Consider the following 22,523-nt stretch of genomic DNA (forward strand, 5'->3'; position numbering starts at 1 on the left):
CTGAAGCCAGGAGCCAGGAGCTTCTTCCAGGTCTCCCACATAGGTGGCAAGGACCGAAACTCTTGGATCATCTTTCACGGCTTTTTCCCAGGCCATTAGCAATGAGCTGGATTCTAAGTGGAGCAGCCAGGACACAAACCAGCACCCCTATGGGATGCCAGCCTTGTAGGTGGCTATTTTACCCACTATACCACAGCACCAGCCCAAGGACAGTTTGGGGAGCTTCTTAACCTCTACCACACTCCTGGTGAAAATCTCTTAGGCAGGCCTGAGTCTTCCTTGCAGAACCAAGCTTCTGTCCCCTCATCTGAGCATGTTACATATACTGATATAACCAGGGGAACTGTTTTTTATTGTAAATTCTTCACATTTACTCCTCATGGAAATGAAATATCTCCAGGGTCTAACCCTGCCTTAGAAATGGAGACCATGGGGCTGGTGCTGTAACACAGCAGGTTATAACCACACGGGTGCTAATTCGAATCCTGGTTGCTCCTCTTCTGATCCAGCTCCCTGCTAATGTGCCTGGGAAAACAGTGGAAGATGGCTCAAGTCCTTAGGCCCTGTACCCATTTGGGAGACTAGAAGAACCCCTGACTGCTGGCTTTGGATTGACCCTCTCTGGCAGTTGTGGCTATTTGGAGAATGAACCAGTGATGGAAGACCTTTCTCTCTGTCTCTCCTCTCTTTGACTTTGCCTCTCAAATAAATAAATAAAATTTAAAAAGAATATTGAGAAAAACAGGAAAAGAGCTAAAATAAGAAATAGGCAGTTTAACTATTATAATGGGAGATTTTTAACACATCTCCCTCAATAGTTGGAAAAAAAAAAAAAAAAAGAACCATTGCAGCCAGCTGAGGAGTGAACCAGAGGATGGAAGACCTCTCCCTCTCTGTTTCTTCCTTCCTCCCTCCCTCTGTAACTCTGCCTTTCAAATAAAAAAATAAATAAATAAAAATAAAAGGAAATTTCTTCCTTTTTACCTTCAGGATAGTACTACACAATTGCATCCCCACCACTGGTCCTAACAAGCTCCAGTATTACTTTTAAACAGGCCAAAGTTTTCTATGTTTTATTCCTACTTTGCCTTCAGATTCTTCCTTCACTTTTCTAGATCCCTTATTCCTAGCACCAGTGCTCTTAGGATGCTCTAATACCATTACTGCTCACTGTTCAGGTGTATTTTCCTTACCCTCACACTCTAAAATTAGTGCTAGAAGCTCACAAAGTTCCTATCTCCTACCTCAAGAATATGAAAACAATTAAGCACAAATGTTGCCTCTAGAAGAAAAAATACCACGGTTACAAGTAAACAAATCTAGATTCCACTCACAGCTCTATGGCTGACTTTTTTTCCCTCATCTGGAAAGTGGGGAGATTGCATTAGAATAATTGATATCTCCTGTCTTAGATCTATGAGTTTAAAATCAGTTCTCACAAAAATGACTAATTGATGGGTGAGGAATTTGCATTTTGATAGAGATAGCTACTTCCTTGTTCACTGTTTCAGATTCTAGCTTCCCTGTGGCTCATATCATGTCCCATTACCAAAGGAAAGACTGGTCAATTAACTATATATAAATCTACCTTGCACAATATCTTCAAGGTTCATCCATATTACACTATGTGTCAAAATTACTTTTCTTTTTTTAAAAAGAAGCACAACCTTTCATATCACAAAGACATCCCTTCAAAACCACAGTTCTACTCTAGGCTGGCTCTGTGCTCTGAAGCAAATTTCTTAATCTGAAAAAGGCTGCTTCCTCACTTTAAAAAAAAAAAGATTTATTTTATTTATTTGAAAGACAGAGTTAAGAGAGGTAGAGAGAGAGAGAGATAGGTCTTCCACCTGCTGGTTTACTCCCACAATGATCTCAACTGCCAAAGCTGAGCCAATCCAAAGCCAGGAGCTAGGAGTTTCTTCCAGGCCTCCCATGTGGGTGCAGGGGTCCCAGGACTTATGCCATGCTCTGCTGCTTTCCCAGGCACATTAGAAGGGAGTTGGAGGGGCCAGTGCTGTGGCACAGTGTGTAAAGCCGCTGCCTGCAGTGCCGGCATCCCATATTTGCACCGATTTGAGTCCTGGCTGCCCCATTTCCAATCCAGCTCTTTGCTATGGCCTGGGAAAGCAGTAGAAGATGGCCCAAGTGCTTGGACCCCTGCACCTGTGTAGGAGACCCAGAAGAAGCTCCTGGCTTCAGATCAGTGAACTTCTTGGCTGTTGGAGCCATTGGGGAGTGAACCAGTGGATGGAAGACCCCTCTCTCTGCCTCTGCTCTGCCTTTCTCTAACTCTGTCTTTCAAACAAATAAATAAATCTTTAAAAAAAAAAAAAAAAAAGAATGGAGCTGGGTTGGAAGAGGAGCAGCTGGGACTCAAAACAGGGCCTGTATGAGATGCTGGTGCTGTAAGCCAGGGCTTCAACCAACTGTGCCACAGCACTGGCCCCAATTACATTTCTTTTTTTTTTTTTCAGCCTTTTTAAATGTACATTTTTTAGAAAGCTTTTATTTAATAAATATAAATTTCATAGGTACAGCTTTTGAATTATAGTGATTCTTCCCCCCCAAACCCCTCTACCCTCAAACCATCCCACCTGCTACTCCCTCTCCCATCCCATTTTTCATTGATTCATTTTTAATTATCTTTATATACAGAAGATCAACTCTAAGTAAAGATTTCAACAATTTGCACCCACACAGACACACAAAGTATAAAGTACTGTTTGATGACTAGTTTTACCGATAATTCTCACAGTACAATTCATTAAGGACAGAGCTCCTACATGGGGAACAAGTGCACAGTGACTCCTGTTGTTGATTTAACAATCGACACTCTTGTTTATGACATCAGTGATCACCCAAGGCTCTTGTTATGAGCTGCCAAGGCTATGGAAGCCTCTTGAGTCCACAAACTCCGACATTATTTAGACAGGGCCATAATCAAAGTGGAAGTTCTCTCTTCGCTTCAGAGAAAGGTACCTCCTTCTTTGATGGCCTCTTCTTTCCATTGGGATCTCACTCACACAGATCTTTCATTTAGGTCATTTTTTTGCTACAGTGTCTTGGCTTTCCATGCTTGAAATGCTCTCATGGGCTTTTCAGCCAGATCTGAATGCCTTAAGGGCTGATTCTGAGGCCAGAGTACTGTTTAGGGCATTTGCCATTCTATGAGTCTGCTGGGTATCCCACTTCCCACACTGGACCATTCTCTCCTTTTTAATTCTGTTATTATTAGCAGACACTTGGTCTTATCTATGTGATCCCTTTGACACTTAATCCTATCTTTATGATCAGTTATTAACTTAAACTGATCACTTTAATTAGTAAAATGGCATTGGTACCTGCCAACTTAATGGGATTTGGAGTCCCATGGCAAGTTTTTAGCTTTACCTTTAGCAGTAAGTCTGAGGGAATGTGTACCAAACTGTACATCTCCTCCCTCTCTTATTCCCAATCTTATTTTTAACAGGGATCAATTTTCAATTGGATTTAAACACCTAAGAATAATTCTGTGTTAAGTAAAGAGTTCAAGCAATGGTATTAAGTAGAAAAAGAAAATACTAAAAAGAATAAAATAGTAAGCTGTTCCTTGACAGTCAGGACAAGGGCTGATAAAGTCATTGCTTCTCATAGTGTGAGTTTCACCTCTACAGGTTTCCTTTTAGGTGCTCAGTTAGTTGTCACAGAGCAAGGAGCACCTATGATATTTGTCCTTTAGGATTGGCTTAATTCACTCATTATGATGTTTTCCAGATTCCTCCATTTTGTTGCAAGTGACCAGATTCATTTTTCTTTACCACTTTGTAGTATTCCATAGAGTACCTATCCCATAATTTCTTTACCCAGTCTTCCGTTGACGGGCATTTAGGTAGATTCCATGTCTTAGCTATTGTGAATTGAGCTACAATAAACATGGAGGTGCATGATAATAAAAGAAAATAAAAAAGCAGATAGCTCTTTTATTTGCCAATTAAATTTCCCTTGGGTAAATTCCAAGGAGTGGGATGGCTGGATCGTGTGATACGGTTATATTCAGATTTCTGAGGCATCTCCAAACTGTCTTCCATAGTGGCTTTACCAGTTTGCATTCCCACCAGCAGTGGATTAGAGTACCTTTTTCCCAGCATCCTTGCCAGCATCTGTTGTTTGTTGATTTCTGTATGAAAGCCATTCTTACCAGGATGAAGTGAAACCTCATTGTGGTTTTGATTTGCATTTCCCTGATGGCTAGTGATCCTGAACATTTTTTCATGTGTCTATTGGCCATTTGGATTTCATCTTTTGAAGAATGTCTGTTTAAATCCTTGGCCCATCTCTTAAGTAGGTTGTTTGTTTTCCAATTACCTTTCTTGTTAAGATGGGTTTATATTCCATTATATGTATATAGACACGGCACACACATACAACATTTTGTTTATTTGCCTTTTGATATCATTCGGGTTGTGTAGAGGAGAGTGGGATCCCTTGTATCAATGATCAGTTCTTAGTTCCTTAAATAGGCTCTTTGCCTGGATCTAGGAACCCAGTTAATACAAGAGCTGTTTTATAAGAGAAAAGCTCGGAAGTTCTGTTACACTTACGTGTGCATAGGAATCTTCACAAGAATGAAGTCCAAAGAAGTGACCAGAGCAACATATTTTTATACTTTTTAGACAGAAAAAATTTGTGAAGGAATGACAGGACAAATAGATTTCTGGCCTAGGATCATAAATTCTAAGGATGTTATTAAGGTTTATGTGGGAGTGTAAAAGCTTGTGGAAGGTAAAGATTACTTCACAGAGTCTGTTTATTCAGGTTCATTGCAACCCCAGTTACCAACCTCTGATGATCAAAGCTGTTTTCTAATCTTAGTATGTGAAGGTTGTCCCTTCTAAAAGAATCTTTATGGCTTGATGCATGTAGGAAAAGACAGGCCGAAGGCTGTTCCTGAGGTTACAATTTCTCAAGTGACTTCAGCTTGAAATAATCCATCTTCAATGGCAGCACTGCTGGTGCAGTAGGTTAATCCTCCGCCTGCAGGTGCTGGCATCCCATATGGGTGCCACTTCTAATCTCGGCAGCCCCTCTTCCAGTCCAGCTCTCTGCTGTGGCCTGGGAAGGCAGTAGAAGATGGCCCAAGTGTTTGGCGCCTGCACCTGCGTGGGAGATTGGGAAGAAGCACTTGGCTAGTGGCTTTGGATCAGCACAGTTCTGGCCATTGTGGACATCTAGGGAGTAAACCAACAGAGGGAAGACCTTTCTCTCTGTCTCTCCCTCTCACTGTCTATAACTCTACCTCTCAAATAAATAAAATCTTTAAAAAAAGAAAAAGAAATAATCCATCTACTAGTTCAGCATATTTTGGTATGGCATATACTTAATTGAGTTGTTTCTACTTTTTGGCTATTGTGAATAATGAATCTATGAACTTGAATTTACAAATTTCTGTTTCTTTTCAGCTTGTTTGGATATATATCAGAAATAGAATTGTTGGTGCGCATTGTCATTCAAATTTTCTATATATTATGGCTTTTGGCCGGTGCCGTGGCTCAATTGGCTAATCCTCCGCCTGCAGCACCGGCACCCCAGGTTCTAATCCCAGTTGGGGTGCCAGGTTCTAGTCCCAGGTGCTCCTCTTCCAGTCCAGCTCTCTGCTGTGGCCCAGGAGTACAGTGGAGGATGGCCCAAGTGCTTGGGCCCTGCACCCACATGGGAGACCGGGAGGAAGTACCCGGTTCCTGGCTTCAGATTGGCGTAGCACCGGCTGTAGTGGCCATTAGGGGAGTGAACCAATGGAAGGAAGACCTTTCTCTCTGTCTCTCTCTCACTGTCTACAACTTTCTCTCTGTGTCTCTCTCTATCTCACTAACTCTGCCTGGCAAAAAAAAAAAAATATATATATATATATTTATATATATGTATATATATACGTATATATATGTGTACATATATATATACGTATATATATTTTTTTTTGGTTTTTAATTTGATACAATTGTGGGGTTTTGTTTTTTTGAGAAAGTGCCATATGTTTTCCACAGCAACTGTGCCATTTTACATTCCCACTGAGATTTTCTCCTTTTTCTGAAATTAACTTAGTTTATTGGCATTTTATATGAATACTATGTCATTCTTGTTTGATATTGTTTATTAGTATTCTAGTTGTATTTTTCTGTCTTTATTTTGTCATTCTGAATTATGTTCTCTATGTAGGTTTATAATACTGAGACCTTCTGTCTATCCTATTCCCCAACAGCATTTCATTCTGAGTTTTAACATCAGCTGTATTGATTGTCTGATTAATAGCTGAGTACTCTTTTCAAGCTAACATTAAGAAAGAAAAAAATACTTCCAATCAGTTATAAGACGAATCTCTATCCCAGAAATGTAAAAAATGTGGAATAAAAAAAGTATAATAGACTCAATGAAATATGGTATAAATATGCTAAAACTCCCCAGAAGAATTTTTACATGAATTAACAGTCTTAAATGGGTTGTTTGTTTGTTTGTTTGTTGTTGTTGTTTGATTGGAAGTGGAGCAGCTGGGTCTCTAACCCGCACCCATATGGGATACTGGTGCTTCAAGTCAGGGCGTTAACCTGCTGTGCCACAGCGCTGGCCCCTTAAGTATTATTTTTAAAGCAGAAAAGTGCTCTCTCTCTCTCTCTCTCTCTCTCTCTCTCTCTCTACCTCTCTCTCTGTAACTCTGTCTTTCAAATAAATAAAATCTTAAAATAAATAAATAATAAATAAATAAATAAATAATAAATAAATAAATAAATAAACAGCTCTGGCTGTTGCGGTCATCTGGGGAGTGAACCAGCAGATGGAAGACCTCTACCTCTCACTGTAATTCTGTCTTTCAAATAAATAAAATAAATCTTAAAATAAAGCAGAAAAGTAGAAGCAGCTCACCAATGGTATGTGTAAATGGTATTCTTATCAAATGTATTTTTAACTTATCTCTTAGAAAATATGATTCAAGGACAGCATTTTTTCTTTTCCAGATTTTCCTAACTATGCCTTAGTGATAATTTGGAATAAAAGTAAAAAACCCAGTGGACAGTGGACAATGTATCCTATACTTTGATTTCCTTATATTCATCATTTCTGGTAACTATCCTAATAATGCTTATTTGTCTTTGTTTTGTTTAAGGATTGTTCAAGTTTAGAAGAATATAACATTGCTGCAGCATTACTCCCTTTGACCAGTGCTTTCTATAGGGTAAGTTTCATTGATCTATATCTAAGCTTGTCGTGAGTTGATTTATAAAACTTTGTTCACTTTGCTTTATCATGGTACTACTTAAATGCTGTCCTCATAGTATACCTAAGTTATCTGTGGTTCTGTTCATTATAACACTTACTACATGCCATGTATATGAAATCTAATGTAGAACGCTAAATTGTTTTCTAAGCAAGGATTCCTTCAATCCCTACTTTTTCTTAATAACACTTTATAACATCTGAAATTATGTATTAAATTGTTTACATGTTTGTTTTTTTCCCCTTCCACAAAAAGTAAATTCCATGAGGCTAGGATATTGTCTGTTTTCTTTGGTGGCTATGTGTCAGTTTCACTAAGTAAATATTTATTGAGTGAACAAATGAATGAATGAATGATGGCAATGGAAGCATAAATTAGAGATTTTTAACTTTATTGGCAATTTCTAGTAACCATATTAGAATTTTCTGCCATGTTCAGTAATTTTTAAAAATCTGTCATTTTTATAACTCTCCTAGTATACTTCATCATCAATGGGTTAGTTCTAAGACAAACAAATCCAGCAAATTTGTTTATTCTCTTATTTGCTATGAAGAACTTGTAATGAATTAGACACCATACTCTGAATAGTTCCCTTAATCCGTCTCTGAAATGTGCAATAGCAAACAATAAATGTGTGGCAGCAGGCTGACTCACTGGTAAGCCACATGCATAGCCAGCTTTAATGGGAAGTGCATGAATAAGTAGGACTAAATGCTGTGCTGTTTCTCTGTATTACGGAACTTGATACATATTTTATGGGTGGATTTATAGATTTAATTATTTGTTGTTGACTTGGGGTGAATGAAAGTCCAGTCAGGAACCAGAAACCACACCAATAAATTGGTCAGGGAAATTTTAATATAATGAGTTATTAAGTAGCAGCAAGAAATTAACTACTGAGAGGTAAAGAGAATCCTAAAGAATACCGGGATTTAATACATAAGGAGTAACTACTACCTCCAGGGCTCAGAGTACTCAAGAAAGGAACATGCTTGGCTGAGGGGCCCTCCCAAGGTCTAAGCTGATTCAGTACTTGTTGGAAAGATCCTGCTTTGGCCACCGATGGTGTAGGAGTTCACAAAGGTGCCACAGACCTGGCACAGGTTTAATGCCTGCTCGAGTGCCAGCAGTTCTTTCTGGGAAACCATCTGCTAGGATGCAACTGAAGCTTTTAGGGTGCTGGTGAAACTTCATAGGAAACCACCAGCTGGGATGCTCATAGATGAAAAAGCACCTCTGAGTGTCCCACACACCACTAATAGTTACATGCCACAGGAGCAATGCATGACTTCTTAGTTTGAAGAAATACAAGAAATACAGATCTTATGTTTGTGTCTACATGATTTCATAGTACTTTGATATCTTTATTGCTAAATTTTAACTTCAACATACCATTCTAACTGAACATCCACTAGCTTATCCAGCTGTAAATAACATTTTTTAGACCTTAGTATTATTTCTATTTCAGAATATAAAAGCCCAGAGCAAGTAGATTCAGAGGGGTGTAATAGGAAAAAATTGTTGAACACTCTCTGAAAAAAAGTCACTTTATAAACCTGACTTCCCTAGTGAAGCAGAGAGTGAACATTAAAGTGCAGAGAACCATGGAATTTCCTGAGCTATCTCCTCAACAGTAACCTTCCTGCCACAGCTAGTCCCCAGCATTAATTCTTCCCCCAAAGCCTGCCCCAAGAATGTTAAAAATTAAAATCTACCACCTGTATTTATTTATTAGGTATAAGTATGATTTTTCTTGTACAAGTCTAAGTACATGTTCTGTTGAACATGGTGAAAAACAGAGATCCAGAGTAAAGTGATAGGAATAATAATAAAAGCTAATAGTTGTTGATTTCTCACTGTGCTCAAGATGCTTTGCACAAGACCTTCAGTACCTGATCCAACTCAATGAGAAGTTATAACCATTTTAAGGTGATTTATAATCTGTACACCTTAGCTAGTAAATGATAGAGCCAAGTTTCAAACTCAGTTCTCCCTGATTGCAAAGTTCATTTTATTTAGCTCTAACAGGGTTCTCCAAGTGAGCCCCAATTTATACAACAAATCTCTAGGAATTTTTGGTTATTCTTTTTATTGAATTGACATTACTCTACTCCCTCACTTACCCAGCCACTTACACTTGTATATCCAGCAAGGATACTTAAAAACAAACAGACAAAACACCTGAGATTTTTTTCTTTTAATTTTTTTAATTTTATTTAAAAAAGAGAGACAAACTGCTTCACTCTCCAAATGCCTACAACAGCTGGAGCTGGGCCACGCTGAAGCCAGGAGCCCTATCTCAATCCAGGTCCCCACATAGGTGGCAGCAACCCAGCTAATTGAACTATTATCTGCCACTTTCCAGGGTGCACTTCCAGTAGGAAGCTGGAATTGGAAGCAAAGTCAGGACTCGAAGCCAGAAACTAATGCAAGCATTCCAAGTGACACATTAAAAGCTGTGCCCCTCAGCAAAGGTGTTTTGTCCTCAAAGGGGCGAGTTCTAGAAATACCAACTAACTGGATGTTATTTTTAAATAATTGTCACATGTTATTATTTATGTCTTCAATTTCTACATATTTCTAATAAAAACAGTAAATATTCAAAATGACACTAAATATGTGTTTGTATTTTTCTGATGATTGTGCTAAAAGGGAGGAGGAGATAGGAATGTTAAGTTGTCCTGAAGAACAAATATACTTTTTTTTTCCTCTGGTAATTTAGAAGTTACTTGAATACCTGCTTTTCCTCTGAGGCATGAATATAGACCTATTTGACCTACTACAGATAAGACAGTTTGTAAGTGATTCTGTCTGATGGGATCCAAGTACACCTGCTCTCAGGATTAAGATGCTGCCATAAGAAGAATCTTACAACAGTATAAAATATATATTTTTTCTACCAATCATCATTTTTAATTGGTAAATGATAAGATTCTTTTTTTTTTTTAAGATTTATATATTTGGAGGGCCGAGTTAGAAAGAGGCAGAGAGAGAGAGAGAGAGAGAGATCTTATATCTGCTGGTTCATTCCCCAAATGGCCACAATGGCCAGAGCTAGGAGGATCTGAAGCCAGGAACCAGGAGTTTCTTCCAGGTCTTCCAGTGGGTGCAGGGGCCAAAGGACTTGGGCCAACTTCTACTGCTTTCCCAGGCCATAGCAGAGAGCTGGATTGGAAGTGGAGCAGCCAGGACCCATATAGGATGCTGACACTAGCAGGCAACAGCTTTACTATTACTCCACAGCACTGGCCTCTAAGAGAGATTCCTGAAAGTCTTCAAAACAAGAAAAGAATTTTATTTTTCTCAGACTTTGTTATCTAGATACATTGCTACAGCAGGTCTCAAAGGACTACATTTTTTGGCAAAAAAAAAAAAAAAATGTGGAGGTGGGAGAGTGATAAGGGTCTTTTTCTGCTATATAATCTGATATTAGTCTTGAAAGTAAGTTAGCAGAAAAATATTTGAGAGTGAAGACAGATATTTGTACTGGCTGAATCCAGATTTGGCCTGGAGAAGGTGTGAACATGTTTATTACAGCAGATGCCTCCAGCACAGTAGAATTTTAGAATGGCCGGAGAATCAGGACTTTGGTTTCCTCCCTTAATTGTCATCTTGTTCTTTATGAAAAGTTAATGTTCCTTCTTCCTCTGCCCTTTCAGCACAACCTCCAGCTCTCCTTGTTTCTCACGTTTTCTTTCAAGTTCTGAAGGACTGCTGTTTTCCCAGCGCTCCTGGACAGCCCCTGCTGCTGAGAAACTGAATTACTGTAATTAGCTTGTAGCTATTCTTTATGAGGATTCGTTCATCGTCACTGTTTAAAATAGAAGCAGGAAATTTGAGGTAATTTACACAGAATCCCTACCACATAGATTAATTATTATCGTGATTTTCACTGAACAATTGCAGTTTAATAGTATTAGTTGTTAACCTCAGTATTTTTCTGAACTTTTTTTTGTTACTTTTTTCATATAATGGTCAAGGTTTTGGACCCCTTTTTTTATTCTTCAGAGGACGAGGCAGCCTATTAGGACTCTGAGTCTTCCTCTGTTCTAAAAGAAACTTCATACCGTTCAGTTCTGGAGGTACTGAACTACTACCATTTCCCACATTTCAGGAATAAGGTGGGCAAACCAAAGTCTCTGCCCTTGAAGAATGTCTATGCTTACACAGATGATAGATTAGTAAAAATAAATTACAATATAAGTGACTTAAAACAGATATAATCTGAGTATTATAAGAGTGCACTAATTCCTGGTGATCCGAGGAACACCACAAAGCAATTGTGACATTTGTGCCCCCTGAAAAATAAATGGGCATTTGTCATCCTGATAGAGTTGAGGTGAAGAGTAGAAAGACATAAACGTTACAGTCAGAGAAAACACCATCAGTCACTGGGAATTGTTGCTGGAGATAGACACGGGAGGAAAAGGTAGCCTGTGGTTAGACTGTGAATGATCTTGTATGCCACGCTAAAGAATTAAAATGTTGGAGCCTGCGCTATGGCAGAGAAGGTTAAGCTGCTGTCTGCAGTGCTAGCATCTCTTATGGGCACCAGTTTGAGTCCCGGCTGCGACACTTCCTATCCAGTTCCCTGCTAATGCACTTGGGAAAGCAGCAGAAGATGGCCCAGTGCTTGGACCCCTGCCACTCACATGGGAGATCCCGATGGAACTCCAGGCTCCTGGCTTTGGCATGACCCAGCTCCAGCTGTTGCAGCCATTTAGGGAGCGAACTAGCAGATGGAATATCATGCTCTATCTCTCTTCTCTGTCTCTCTCTGAACTCTGACTTTCAAATAAATAAATAAAATATTTTCAAAAAGAATAAAATGTTTTTCTCTGAAAAGCATGGATTTTATTTCTATACTCATGATTTTTTTTGAAAGATTTATTTATTTATATGGAAGTCAATGTTAACACAGAGAGACAAAGAAAGGCAGAGAGAGAAAGGTCTTCCATCTGCTGATTCACTCCCCAGCTGCAGTGGCCAGAGCTGCGCCAGTCCGAAGCCAGGATTCAGGAACTTCCTCTAGGTCTCCCACATGGGTGCAGGGGCCCAAGGACTTGGGCCATCTTCCACTGCTTTCCCAGGCCATAGCAGAGAGCTGGATTGGAAGTGGAGCAGCTGGGACTCGAACCAGTGCCCCTATGGAATGCCATTACTGCAGGTGGCGGCTTTACTTACTACGCCACAGCACTGACCCCTCTTATGATTTTTTAAAAGAATGAAATAAACCAGTAGTACAAACTTGATTTGAAAGAACATAGTCACAAATATAAAGCTACTTCACATACTGTGGGAGAAAAATTTATTTCAGCAGTCTCTGAGTCCTTGGGTAAAACTCTGTAATAGGCATTGTGTGGTTTGCAGCAATGCCTAAGACATGGTTTCTGCTATCCACTAAATGATAACCTTAGTGGCGTAGACAAGCATGAAAACCACTAATAGTAAGCATAATAGAAAGAAATATACTGAAGTGTTGTACTTAGTAGGAGTGTGCCAATTAATAAGGAGACAAACCTGTTTAGTCCTCTTTTTTAAAAAATTTTTAATATTTATTTATTTGAAAGGCAGAGTTAACAGAGGTAGAGGTTGAGAGAGAGAGGTCTTCCATCTGCTGGTTCACTCCCTAAATGGCTGCAACAGCCAGAGCTGGGCCAATCCGAAGCCAGGTGCTTCTTGCAAGTCTCTCACATGCATGCAGGAGCTCAAGCACTTGGGCCATCTTCCTCTGCTTTCCCAGCAGAGAGCTGGATCAGAAATAGAGCAGCTAGGACTTGAACCGGTGCCCATATGGGATGCCAACACCACAGACAGCAGCTTTACCCACACCACAGCACCCACCTCCAGTCTTCTTTTTAAGGATGGGCAGCAAGACCTTCTTGTGACATTTGTATCCAGTTGATTCAGGTCATGTTATACACTTAGTTGCACATCTTTCCCACTGAGCACACTGCCATTTGTAATTCATGTTCAGATAGCTTCAGTAACCATTTTTGAGTAGCTGCTGTGTATAGTGCTCCAGGAAAGGGGATGATGATGATAGGAATTATTAATGTATATAAAGTGTTTCTTATATGCTGAGTGTTGTGGCCGAGCACTTTATATGCATTAGATCATAATCTTCACAACGATGTAAATATTACCATTGTCTCAATTTTACATTTGTTGAAACACTGTAGATAAATTTGAATCACTTTCCAAGGTCATACAACTCATCAATAGGAAAACAATTCAAACCCCAAAATTGTCCATGTGGCAATATAGCGTACTGAATATTCTAGAGCACCTCTCCCCCCAGTCACCACCACTATCAGCAATAAAAGACTAAAAATGTAGGATAAAACATAGTATTTTATTAAATACATAACTAAAGACAAGAAATTAAGGGAAATCATCCAGGGGGAAAGATGAAAAGGGAGACCTGAAAGAAGCTTCTGCCTCCTGGCTTCAGCTTGGCCCAGCCCCGGCCATTGCAGCCATCTTGAGAGCAAACCAGCGGGTGGAAGATCTCTTTGTCTCTCCCTCGTTCTATAACTCTGACTTTCAAACAAATAAATGAAATCTTTGAAAAAATTAAAATGTTTTTCTCTGAAAAGCATGGTGTGCTGATGCTAGCTAAAATGGTAGCTAACCTTGAAACACCTAGCAATACATGGAACCAAGAACATTTAATACCAGGTGGGGAGACTGAAATCTGTAAGCATACCTATACTAAAGAATGAAAGAATCAGTTGCTGCATCACCATAATCTTTTGCCGTGATTATTACGTTCTTAATAGCCTTCAAGTTTTCACCAGTGCCTCATGCATTCTATTATCGACATGGCTACCAGAGTCAGCAAGTAAGTCCTAGAGAAGTGTTTGGTCTAGTGGTTAGGACACTGGTTAAGATGCCTGCATCCCATCAGAGTACCTTAGTTCAGTACCCAACTCTGGCTGACTGTGGGAGACAGCAGTGATGGCTTAAGTAGCTGGGTCCCTGCCACCCACATGGGAGGAGACCTGGATTGAGTGCCTGACTGTGGCCTGTCCTAACCTGGCCTGTCGCAGCTCCCCCATTGCAAGTATTTGGAGAGTGAATCAACAGATGGAAACTCTGTCTCTGCCTCTAGAACAAAAAACCTAAAACCTTTTTCTAATAATTTACTCAGACCCTCCAGTTACTTTGTATCCTTCTCAGAGGCATTTTCCTAAATTAAATCCATGACTGTGTCCCCATTTCTGTTATGTCTTTGCAGAAATATCACTTTCTCAATGAGACCTCTTCTGAACACCCTATTTAAAATGTTACCTGTCACGCTCCAGCACTACTCGTGTGTGTGTGTGTGTGTGTGTGTGTGTGTCCATATCACATTACCTTATCTGTGATGGTTATTTTCTGTGCAAATAGGATGTAGATTCCATGAAGGCAAGAAGTTTGCATTTGTTCACTGATGTATCCTCATCTCCTATATTGTGCCTGGTACATAATTAGCAGTTAATAATGAATGAAGAGGCTCATGTTGTGGCATAGTGTGTAAAGCCACCGCCTGCAACAATGGCATCCCATATGGGATGAGACCCAACTACCCCCTTTCTGACCCAACTCCCTGCTAATGTGCCTGGGAAAACAGCAAAAGATACCTCAAGTGCTTGGGCCCCTACACCCACATATTTATTTATTTAAAAGGTAGAGTGACAGAGAAGGAGAAACAGAAATCTTCCAACTGCAGTTTACTTCCCAGATATTCACAACAACCAGGACTGAGCCGGTCCAAAGCCAGGAACCAAGAACTCCACATAGGCCTCCCCTGTGGGTGGCAGGGACCTAGTACTTGGGCCATGATCTGCTGCCTTCACAAGCACATTAGCAGGAGCTGGATCAGAAGCAGAGAAACCAGGACTCAAACCAGCACTCTGTAAAGGATGCAGGCATTCCAAGTGGCAGTTTAACCTGGTTGTACCACAACACTCACCTGTTACACTAGAGTTTTTTCTGACTCCAGAATCCATCCCTTTAACAACTACATAGTATATGCTTCCTTGTACCTTCACAAAGCTTGCCATCTAGTGAGTATGGACACTAGAGTCTCACCTCTAACAACTCTGTGACCTTGGTAATGTTATTTTACTTCTCTATGCCACAGTGTTTTTATCTGTAAATAAAGATGATAATGATATTTACCTTCTAGCATTATTATAGGGTTAAATGTGATAATACAGGTATGGTTCTTACAGCCCAGCACATAAATGTTGATGAATACTGCTGACTTTTTGTTACTGTTACAACTTGTCTCTTTTCTCTTGTCAAGCTTAGCTCAGTTCCCTGACAAATTGCTATGAATATGGTAAAGGCCAATCAGAAATTTTGTTGGTGAACATACTGGTTGTCTGGCACAAGAATCAGCATTCAAACCAACTGTCTAAATAATTCGTACTGACTTTGCTGAGTGTTGATAATCATGACATATCAATAATGGATAGGGGCAGTAGAAGGGAGGATATGATTTTTGTATTTGCTATTGGGTCTAGAAAACTGTGGGATAACCCTCTGAGGCTCTGTAAGAATCTTCTCACTCATACCACATTCTCCTTCTGGCTGCTCCTCTTCTGATCCAGCTCTGCTATGGCCTAGGAAAGCCATGGAAGGTGGCCCAAGTGCTTGGGCCTCTGCACCCATGTGAGAGACCTGGAAGAAGCTCCTGACTTCGAATTGTCCCACCTTTGGCCCTTGGGGCAATTTGCGGAGTAAACCAGCAGATGGAAGACTATCTCTCTCTGTCCCTCCTTCTCTCTGTAGCTCTACCTCTCAAATAAATAAATAAAAATATTTAAAAAAAAAAAAGTTGTGGCAGAAGGACTCCCAAAGGTCTAGTCAGTGCTGCTGGCTTTTATTTTTTTTTTTTTAAGAAAAAAAAAAGTTTTATTTATTTAATTTGAAAGCCAGAATTACAGAGAAAGAGGGAGAGACCGAGAAGGATCTTCATCCACTGGTTCATTCCCCAAATGGCCACAATGGCCAGAGTTGGGCCAGACCAAAGCCAGGAACCAGGAGCTTCTTTCAGGTCTCCCATGTGGGTACCAGGGGCCCAAGCACCTGGGCCTCCATCTGCTGCCTTCCCAGGCACATTAGTAGAGAGCTGGATCACAAGTAGAGCAGCCAGGAAACCAAACCAGAGCCTATATGGGATTCCACTGCTGCAGGCAGCAGCTTAACCTGCTACACCACAACACACACCCCATGACGTCTGTTATTCCTTTGCTATTCAATAAGACTGCAAACTCGGATGCTTAAACAAGACAGAAAGGTAATGTAAATGATTGGAGTAGAAATAGTACAGCACTAGAGAATGCTTGTTCCATGTTTACATTTACTATCTAGTTCCAGTCATTTGTTGTCAAGCAAAAATATGGATGCATTGTTAACAGGTCTTCCAATTTTCAAAGAAAATTTGAATTTTTAAGATTTCTTAATTTATTATTCATAATCAACTCAAAACAGAAGAACTTAGGCTTTTCAGTTTATGACTTGGACTTCTGTGTATATCTCCAGAAAGTGAATTGTAGAATTATAACATGAAAGGTAGTCTGTCCCCTCCCAAAAAAAAGAAAAAAATTTGAACATCCTTGTTGAGAGAAGAGAAAAGAATAAGGTCAGACACTTGTAAAAGTTACAAGCGGCTCAATAGGCTAATCCTCCGCCTGTGGACCCGGTCAGGGCGCCAGATTCTGTCCCGGTTGCTCCTCTTCCAGTCCAACTCTCTGCTGTGGCCAGGGAGTGCAGTGGAGAATGGCCCAAGTGCTTGGGCCCTGCACCCGCATGGGAGACCAGGAGGAAGCACCTGGCTCCTGGCTTCGGATCAGCAGGCCGGCCGCAGCGACCATTGCGGGGTGAACCAAAGGAAAAGGAAGACCTTTCTGTCTGTCTGTCTCTCTCTCTCTCTCTCTCTCACTGTCCACTCTGCCTGTCAAAAAAAAAAAAAAAGTTACAGAATGATTGGGGCTGGTGCTGTGGTGTAGCAGGTAAAGCCTCCATTTGTAGTGCTAGCATCCCATATGGGCACCAGTTGAGTCCTGGCTGCTCCACTTCTGATCCAGCTCTCTGCTACAGCCTGGGAGCAGTATAGGATGGCCCAAGTCCTTGGGCCTCTGCACCCACATGGGAGACCTGGAAGAAGCACCAGGCTCCTGGCTTCAGTTCAGCCCAGCTCCAGCCATTGTGGCCATTTGGGGAGTGAACCAGTGGAAGGAAGACCTCTCACTTTCTCTCTGCCTCCCTCTCCCTCTCTCTCTCTCTCTCTCTCTCTCTCTCTCTCTCTCTGCCTCTCTCTCTCTCTCTGCCTCTCTGCCTCTCCGCCTCTCCGCCTCTCCGCCTCTCCGCCTCTACCTCTGCAACTCTGCCTTTCAAATAAAAAAATAAGATCTTAAACAAAAAGAAGCTACAGAATGGGGGTCAGCATTGTGGACAGCAGGTTAAGCTACCACCACATTGGCATTCCATTTGGTGATGGTTCGAGTCCTGGCTGCTCCATTTCCAATCAAATGTTCTGTTAATGTGCCTGGAAAAGCAGAAGATGCTCCAACTACTTGGGCCCCTTCCACCCATGTGGGAGACCATAGCATTCCAGGCCTGGCCATAGCGGCCATTTGGGAAGTGAACAAGAAGATAGATCTCTTTCACTGTTCCTCCCTCTCTGTAACTCTGCCTTTCAAATAAATAATTCTTAAAGAAGGAAAATTATAGAGTGACAAAAGGAATACAAGCCAAAGAATGAAACAGCACAAGAGAATCATATGGAAAAGATCAATTTACATTGCAGAATTCCTTCTTTGGAATAGAAATTAAAAGGAAATTGCAATTCAAGCATTCTTTAGTAGATTGTGTAGCACCATTAAAAAATCAACTGATCATTTGTTTTGCAAGAAAATTTAAAGGAAACAGAATTATGAACTGAAGCTAGGCTCTAATTTATTCTTCAGTAGCATGGAAATTGATTTATTCTGTTGGCCTGTCCAAGTACATTTTCTTTTTAGAAGATTGTTACAGACAGATAAAAGGAGCATGGGTCTGACAAAAAGGACAGTGACATCTTCCTCATTCTGAGATACCAGAAGGTGAGGTGAAAGGCAGCGCTGAAGGGAGGAGGCCTCCCATACACTAACAAGTAATGCAGGAAGATGGGGACAGGCTGCCAGAGTTGTCCTGTGTGAGTCTGATTCAATTCTGATTCTGTGATTCTCCCTCAGCCTTGGTACACCTGGCATCCTAGGTCTTGTTGTAGGAGGATTCCAAGGTAGTTGTATAATTCCTTTTTTTTTTTTTAAGATGTATTTATTTATTTGAAAGGCAAAGTTTACACAGAGAGAGAAGGAGAGACAGAAAGATGTCTTCCAATCCACTACTTCACTCCCTAAATGCCGCAGTGGCTGGAGTTGCGGAAATCTGAAGCCAGGAGCCAGGAGCTTCTTCTGAGTCTCCCACGTGGGTGCAGGGTCCCAAGGACTTGGGCCAACTTCTACTACTTTCCCAGGCCATAGCAGAGAGCTGAATCGGAAGTGGAGCAGCCAGGACTCGAACAGGCGCCCATATGGGATGCCAGCATTGCAAGTGGCGGCTTTCCCCGCTATACCACAGCACCGGCCCCTGTATAATTCCTTAATACATATTTTTAAAATAAAATTTTATATCAGGATAGTTTAATCAAAATATGGGAAACTATTTCATTCTATACTATTTTTATATTTTATTTATTTATTATTTTTATTTTACACATAGGGACAGAGATGGCTTTCATCTGATGTCTTACTCCCCAAATGCCACAGCAGCTGGGATTGGGCCAGGTTAACGCCTGGAGCCAGGAATTCAATGCTTTTCCCACATAGGTAACAGCAACCCAAATACTTGAACTTTCACCTGTTGCTACTCAGAGTGCACATTACCAGGAAACTAGAATGAGGAGCAGAGCTGGGATTCAAACCCAGGTATTCCAATGTGGGATGTAGGTGTCCCAATCAACAGCTTAACTGCTGGGCCAAGCATCTGTTTTATGATTTTGATTGGATATTTTTGTCTTCTAGTAAAAATTCAGTCTTCCAAATGTATTTCTCTTCTTACTTTACTACCATCATGTGTAGAATATGATGTAACATATTCATATCCTCCAAACTTAAAAAAGGAGTTAGCAAGTTTTAACATTCACTGTGATTTTTCTCAACCAGTGAAATATCTGCTATTTCCAATCACTATCCCACTTATTGTAAACCTTGGGGGAAAGAGATGATTATGAAATATACTGTACTAGACATACAGGTTGGAAGAAAACACTAGATTAAATATAGTTTGAAAATTCTGTTTAAAAATTTTTAAATAGTTCAATTAGAAGTACATGAGAGCCGGCGCCGCGGCTCAATAGGCTAATCCTCCACCTAGCGGCGCCAGCACACTGGGTTCTAGTCCCGGTCGGGGCGCCGGATTCTGTCACGGTTGCCCCTCTTCCAGCCCAGCTCTCTGCTATGGCCCGGAGTGCAGTGGAGGATGGCCCAAGTACTTGGGCCCTGCACCCCATGGGAGACCAGGAGAAGCACCTGGCTCCTGCCTTCGGATCAGCACGGTGCACCAGCCATTGGAGGGTGAACCAACAGCAAAAGGAAGACCTTTCTCTCTGTCTCTCTCTCTCACTTTCCACTCTGCCTGTCCAAAAAAAAAAAAAAAAAAAAAAGTACGTGAGGAGGCCAGTGCTATAGCATAGCGGGTAAAGCCACCGCCTACAGTGCAGGCATCCCATGTGGGTGCTGGTTCAACTCCTAGCTGCTCCACTTCCAATCTAGCTCTCTGCTATGGCCTAAAGGAAAGCAGTAGAAGATGGCCCAAGTCCTTGGGCCCCTCCACCCAGGTGGAAGACCCAGAAAGAAGCTTCTGGCTCCTGGCTTCAGATCAGCCCAGCTCCAGCCATTGCAGCCATCTAGGGAGTGAACCACCCGATGAAAGATATTCGTTGTCTGTCTCTCTCTCTCTCTCTCTCTCTGCCTCTGCCTCTCTATAACTCCGCATTCAAATAAATGAATCTTTGAAAAAAAAAAAAGTACATGAGTTGGGGTTGGCATTATGATGTAGCAGGTAAAGTCACTGCCTATAGTGCCATCATTTTATATGGGCACCGGTTTGAGTCCTGACTGCTCTACTTCCAATCTAGCTCCCTACTAATGCACTGGGGAGGGCAACACAGGATGGCCCAAGTGCTTGAGACCCTGCCCCCATGTGAGAGACCTGAAAGAAGCTCCTGGTTCCTAGCTTCAGATCATTCCAGCTCTGGCCGTTGCAGCCATTTGGGGAATGAACAGTGGATGGAAGATCTTGCTCACTCTCTCACTTTTGGTCTCTCTCTCTTTCACCCTCCTGAACTTGGCCTTTCAAATAAATAAATGAATCCTTTAAAAAGAAAACACAGGAAGATTTCAGGTAGATAGTTAGAAAATGGGCATAGCCCACAGCACCTCCCACTGGGCTTGTACAGATAGGGACCCTTCTAAACCATGATTCTAGTCAGCATGGTAATTTGTGCATCCACAGCTGTGGAACAAATATTTGTCTTCTCTTCAGTTGTGCTCCAAGAAAAGTGAAGTCTGCAATCTTGGGATAGGAGCAAGTACCATCAGCAAAACTGTAGGAGGAAAATGCATGTAGAGTTTCTTCCAACTGAGCAGAGCAGAGGGAAGACTAATAAAATGGAGCTGGGATTCCTAACTCCACTCTCCTTCCCTTTTGTTTCTTTTACATATATTAAACTTGCAAATAACATTTCGTTTGAAAAAATTCTTACTAAGCTTTAAATGCCCTCTCATCTTTAAATGGTATCACAGAAGTTTGTTGAATGAATTATCCAGTATTCAATACAAGAGCTCAGATCTCTTAAATTCAAATCACTTATTGCTCTATATTAGAATCCTCCCAAAAGTTTGTGGAAAGTAGAATTAAAAGATTTTTTTGGGTACAGAAAAATTTTAAATCCATGCATAGTTGTGTTTTTTTTATAATAGCATTTTTGATGAAGTTTTAGAAGACACCTCAAATGAACTCTGATCCTCTGGCCTGAATTAGTGACTCTTACTTCCCAGTAAAAATCACCTGGAGTGCTTACACAGGCAGAGCAATTAAAACCAAAACTCTCTGGGACTGAGGTCTGGACAGCAGTATCTTAAAAGTTCCAGTTTCTAGATTCAGAATGTAAGCTTCCCAAAATCCTGAAAGTTAGTCGTTCCCTTTTGTATAAATGCTGAGGATATCTCCTACAATTTAATGTCCTACTTGACCAGTAGAAACTGGTTATGAAGACATTTCTCTCCAGGGTGGGAGGAAAACATTGGCAATTTTAGAGTCCAAAAACTTACTTAGTGACCTTTATCTAACAGCTCTAAAAGTTTAGAATTCTAAAAGACAATAAAAAATGAGGAACACTTAACCTGTTGATTCAAATCAAAACCTTATTCTCTTCTTTGTGCTCAGACCCTTTGGTAGACCAAATGAATAACCTCACCATAGCAGATCTAAATTTTATCTTTGAGGAACTTGTCTCTTACTAGACCTGAGTTGGGAAAAAGTAACTCATAAAATATCATGGTAATAATAATCTTTAGCATTGATTGAACACTTCCTGAGTGCCATGCAGTGCATTAAGCACTTTATACATCAGGTACCACTTAATCTTCACAGTTATAACCTCCAAAGGTCATTTGAGTTCAGAACCCATTCTACTGTCATCCGTCAATCCATAGACTAATGAGAGAGAATAAAAGGGTAATTCTTTTTAAGCCACTAAGTTTTAGCTGTTAGTTTAATATTTATTCTTAATAACTACTTTTTGGCTGAAACAATAAAGAGAAATACTATATGTAGTAAGTGCCATGGCAGCGTTAGCTAATATTATTATTGTCATTAGGTAGACTTTTGATGCCAGATTTTGAAGTCTAAATATGATCAAGTGGGAGTTATTGTAAGTACTTGGGCAAGGGAACCAGCATGAATTAAAGTATATTTTATTAACTTTGCAGTGGAGTATGGCTTAAAAGAAATATTGATTAGCACAAAAAATATATTTTCAAGCACTGATTAGAAATGTCACAAAAACAGAACAACATGTATGGAAATGCTAATCAGTAGTTCCATGTTGAATTACTTTACATATTATAAAAACCTGTTAAAGTTATGCAATTTTGTACCTTTTGTGACTCAGAATATTGAGTCACCATTAATAATTCTTTTTCTTCATAGTTGGAATTTTATCAACTTTATCCTT

At 40.5% G+C, this 22,523-nt stretch overlaps 1 protein-coding gene across 7 annotated transcripts in view; it reads left to right on the forward strand.

Annotated features, from left to right (window-relative positions):
* Positions 1 to 22,523, forward strand: part of SBF2 (SET binding factor 2) — a 523,890-nt gene that overhangs the window by 370,279 nt on the left and 131,088 nt on the right. For all 7 annotated transcript variants that reach the window (XM_070073459.1, XM_008266103.4, XM_002708809.5 and 4 more), the window contains one exon: positions 7,139 to 7,207. In XM_070073459.1, coding sequence (XP_069929560.1) covers positions 7,139 to 7,207 — 69 coding nt within the window. The remainder of the gene's footprint in view (positions 1 to 7,138; positions 7,208 to 22,523) is intronic.

The sequence above is a fragment of the Oryctolagus cuniculus genome, chromosome 1, assembly GCF_964237555.1.
Source record: "Oryctolagus cuniculus chromosome 1, mOryCun1.1, whole genome shotgun sequence".
NCBI classification, from domain to species: domain Eukaryota; kingdom Metazoa; phylum Chordata; class Mammalia; order Lagomorpha; family Leporidae; genus Oryctolagus; species Oryctolagus cuniculus.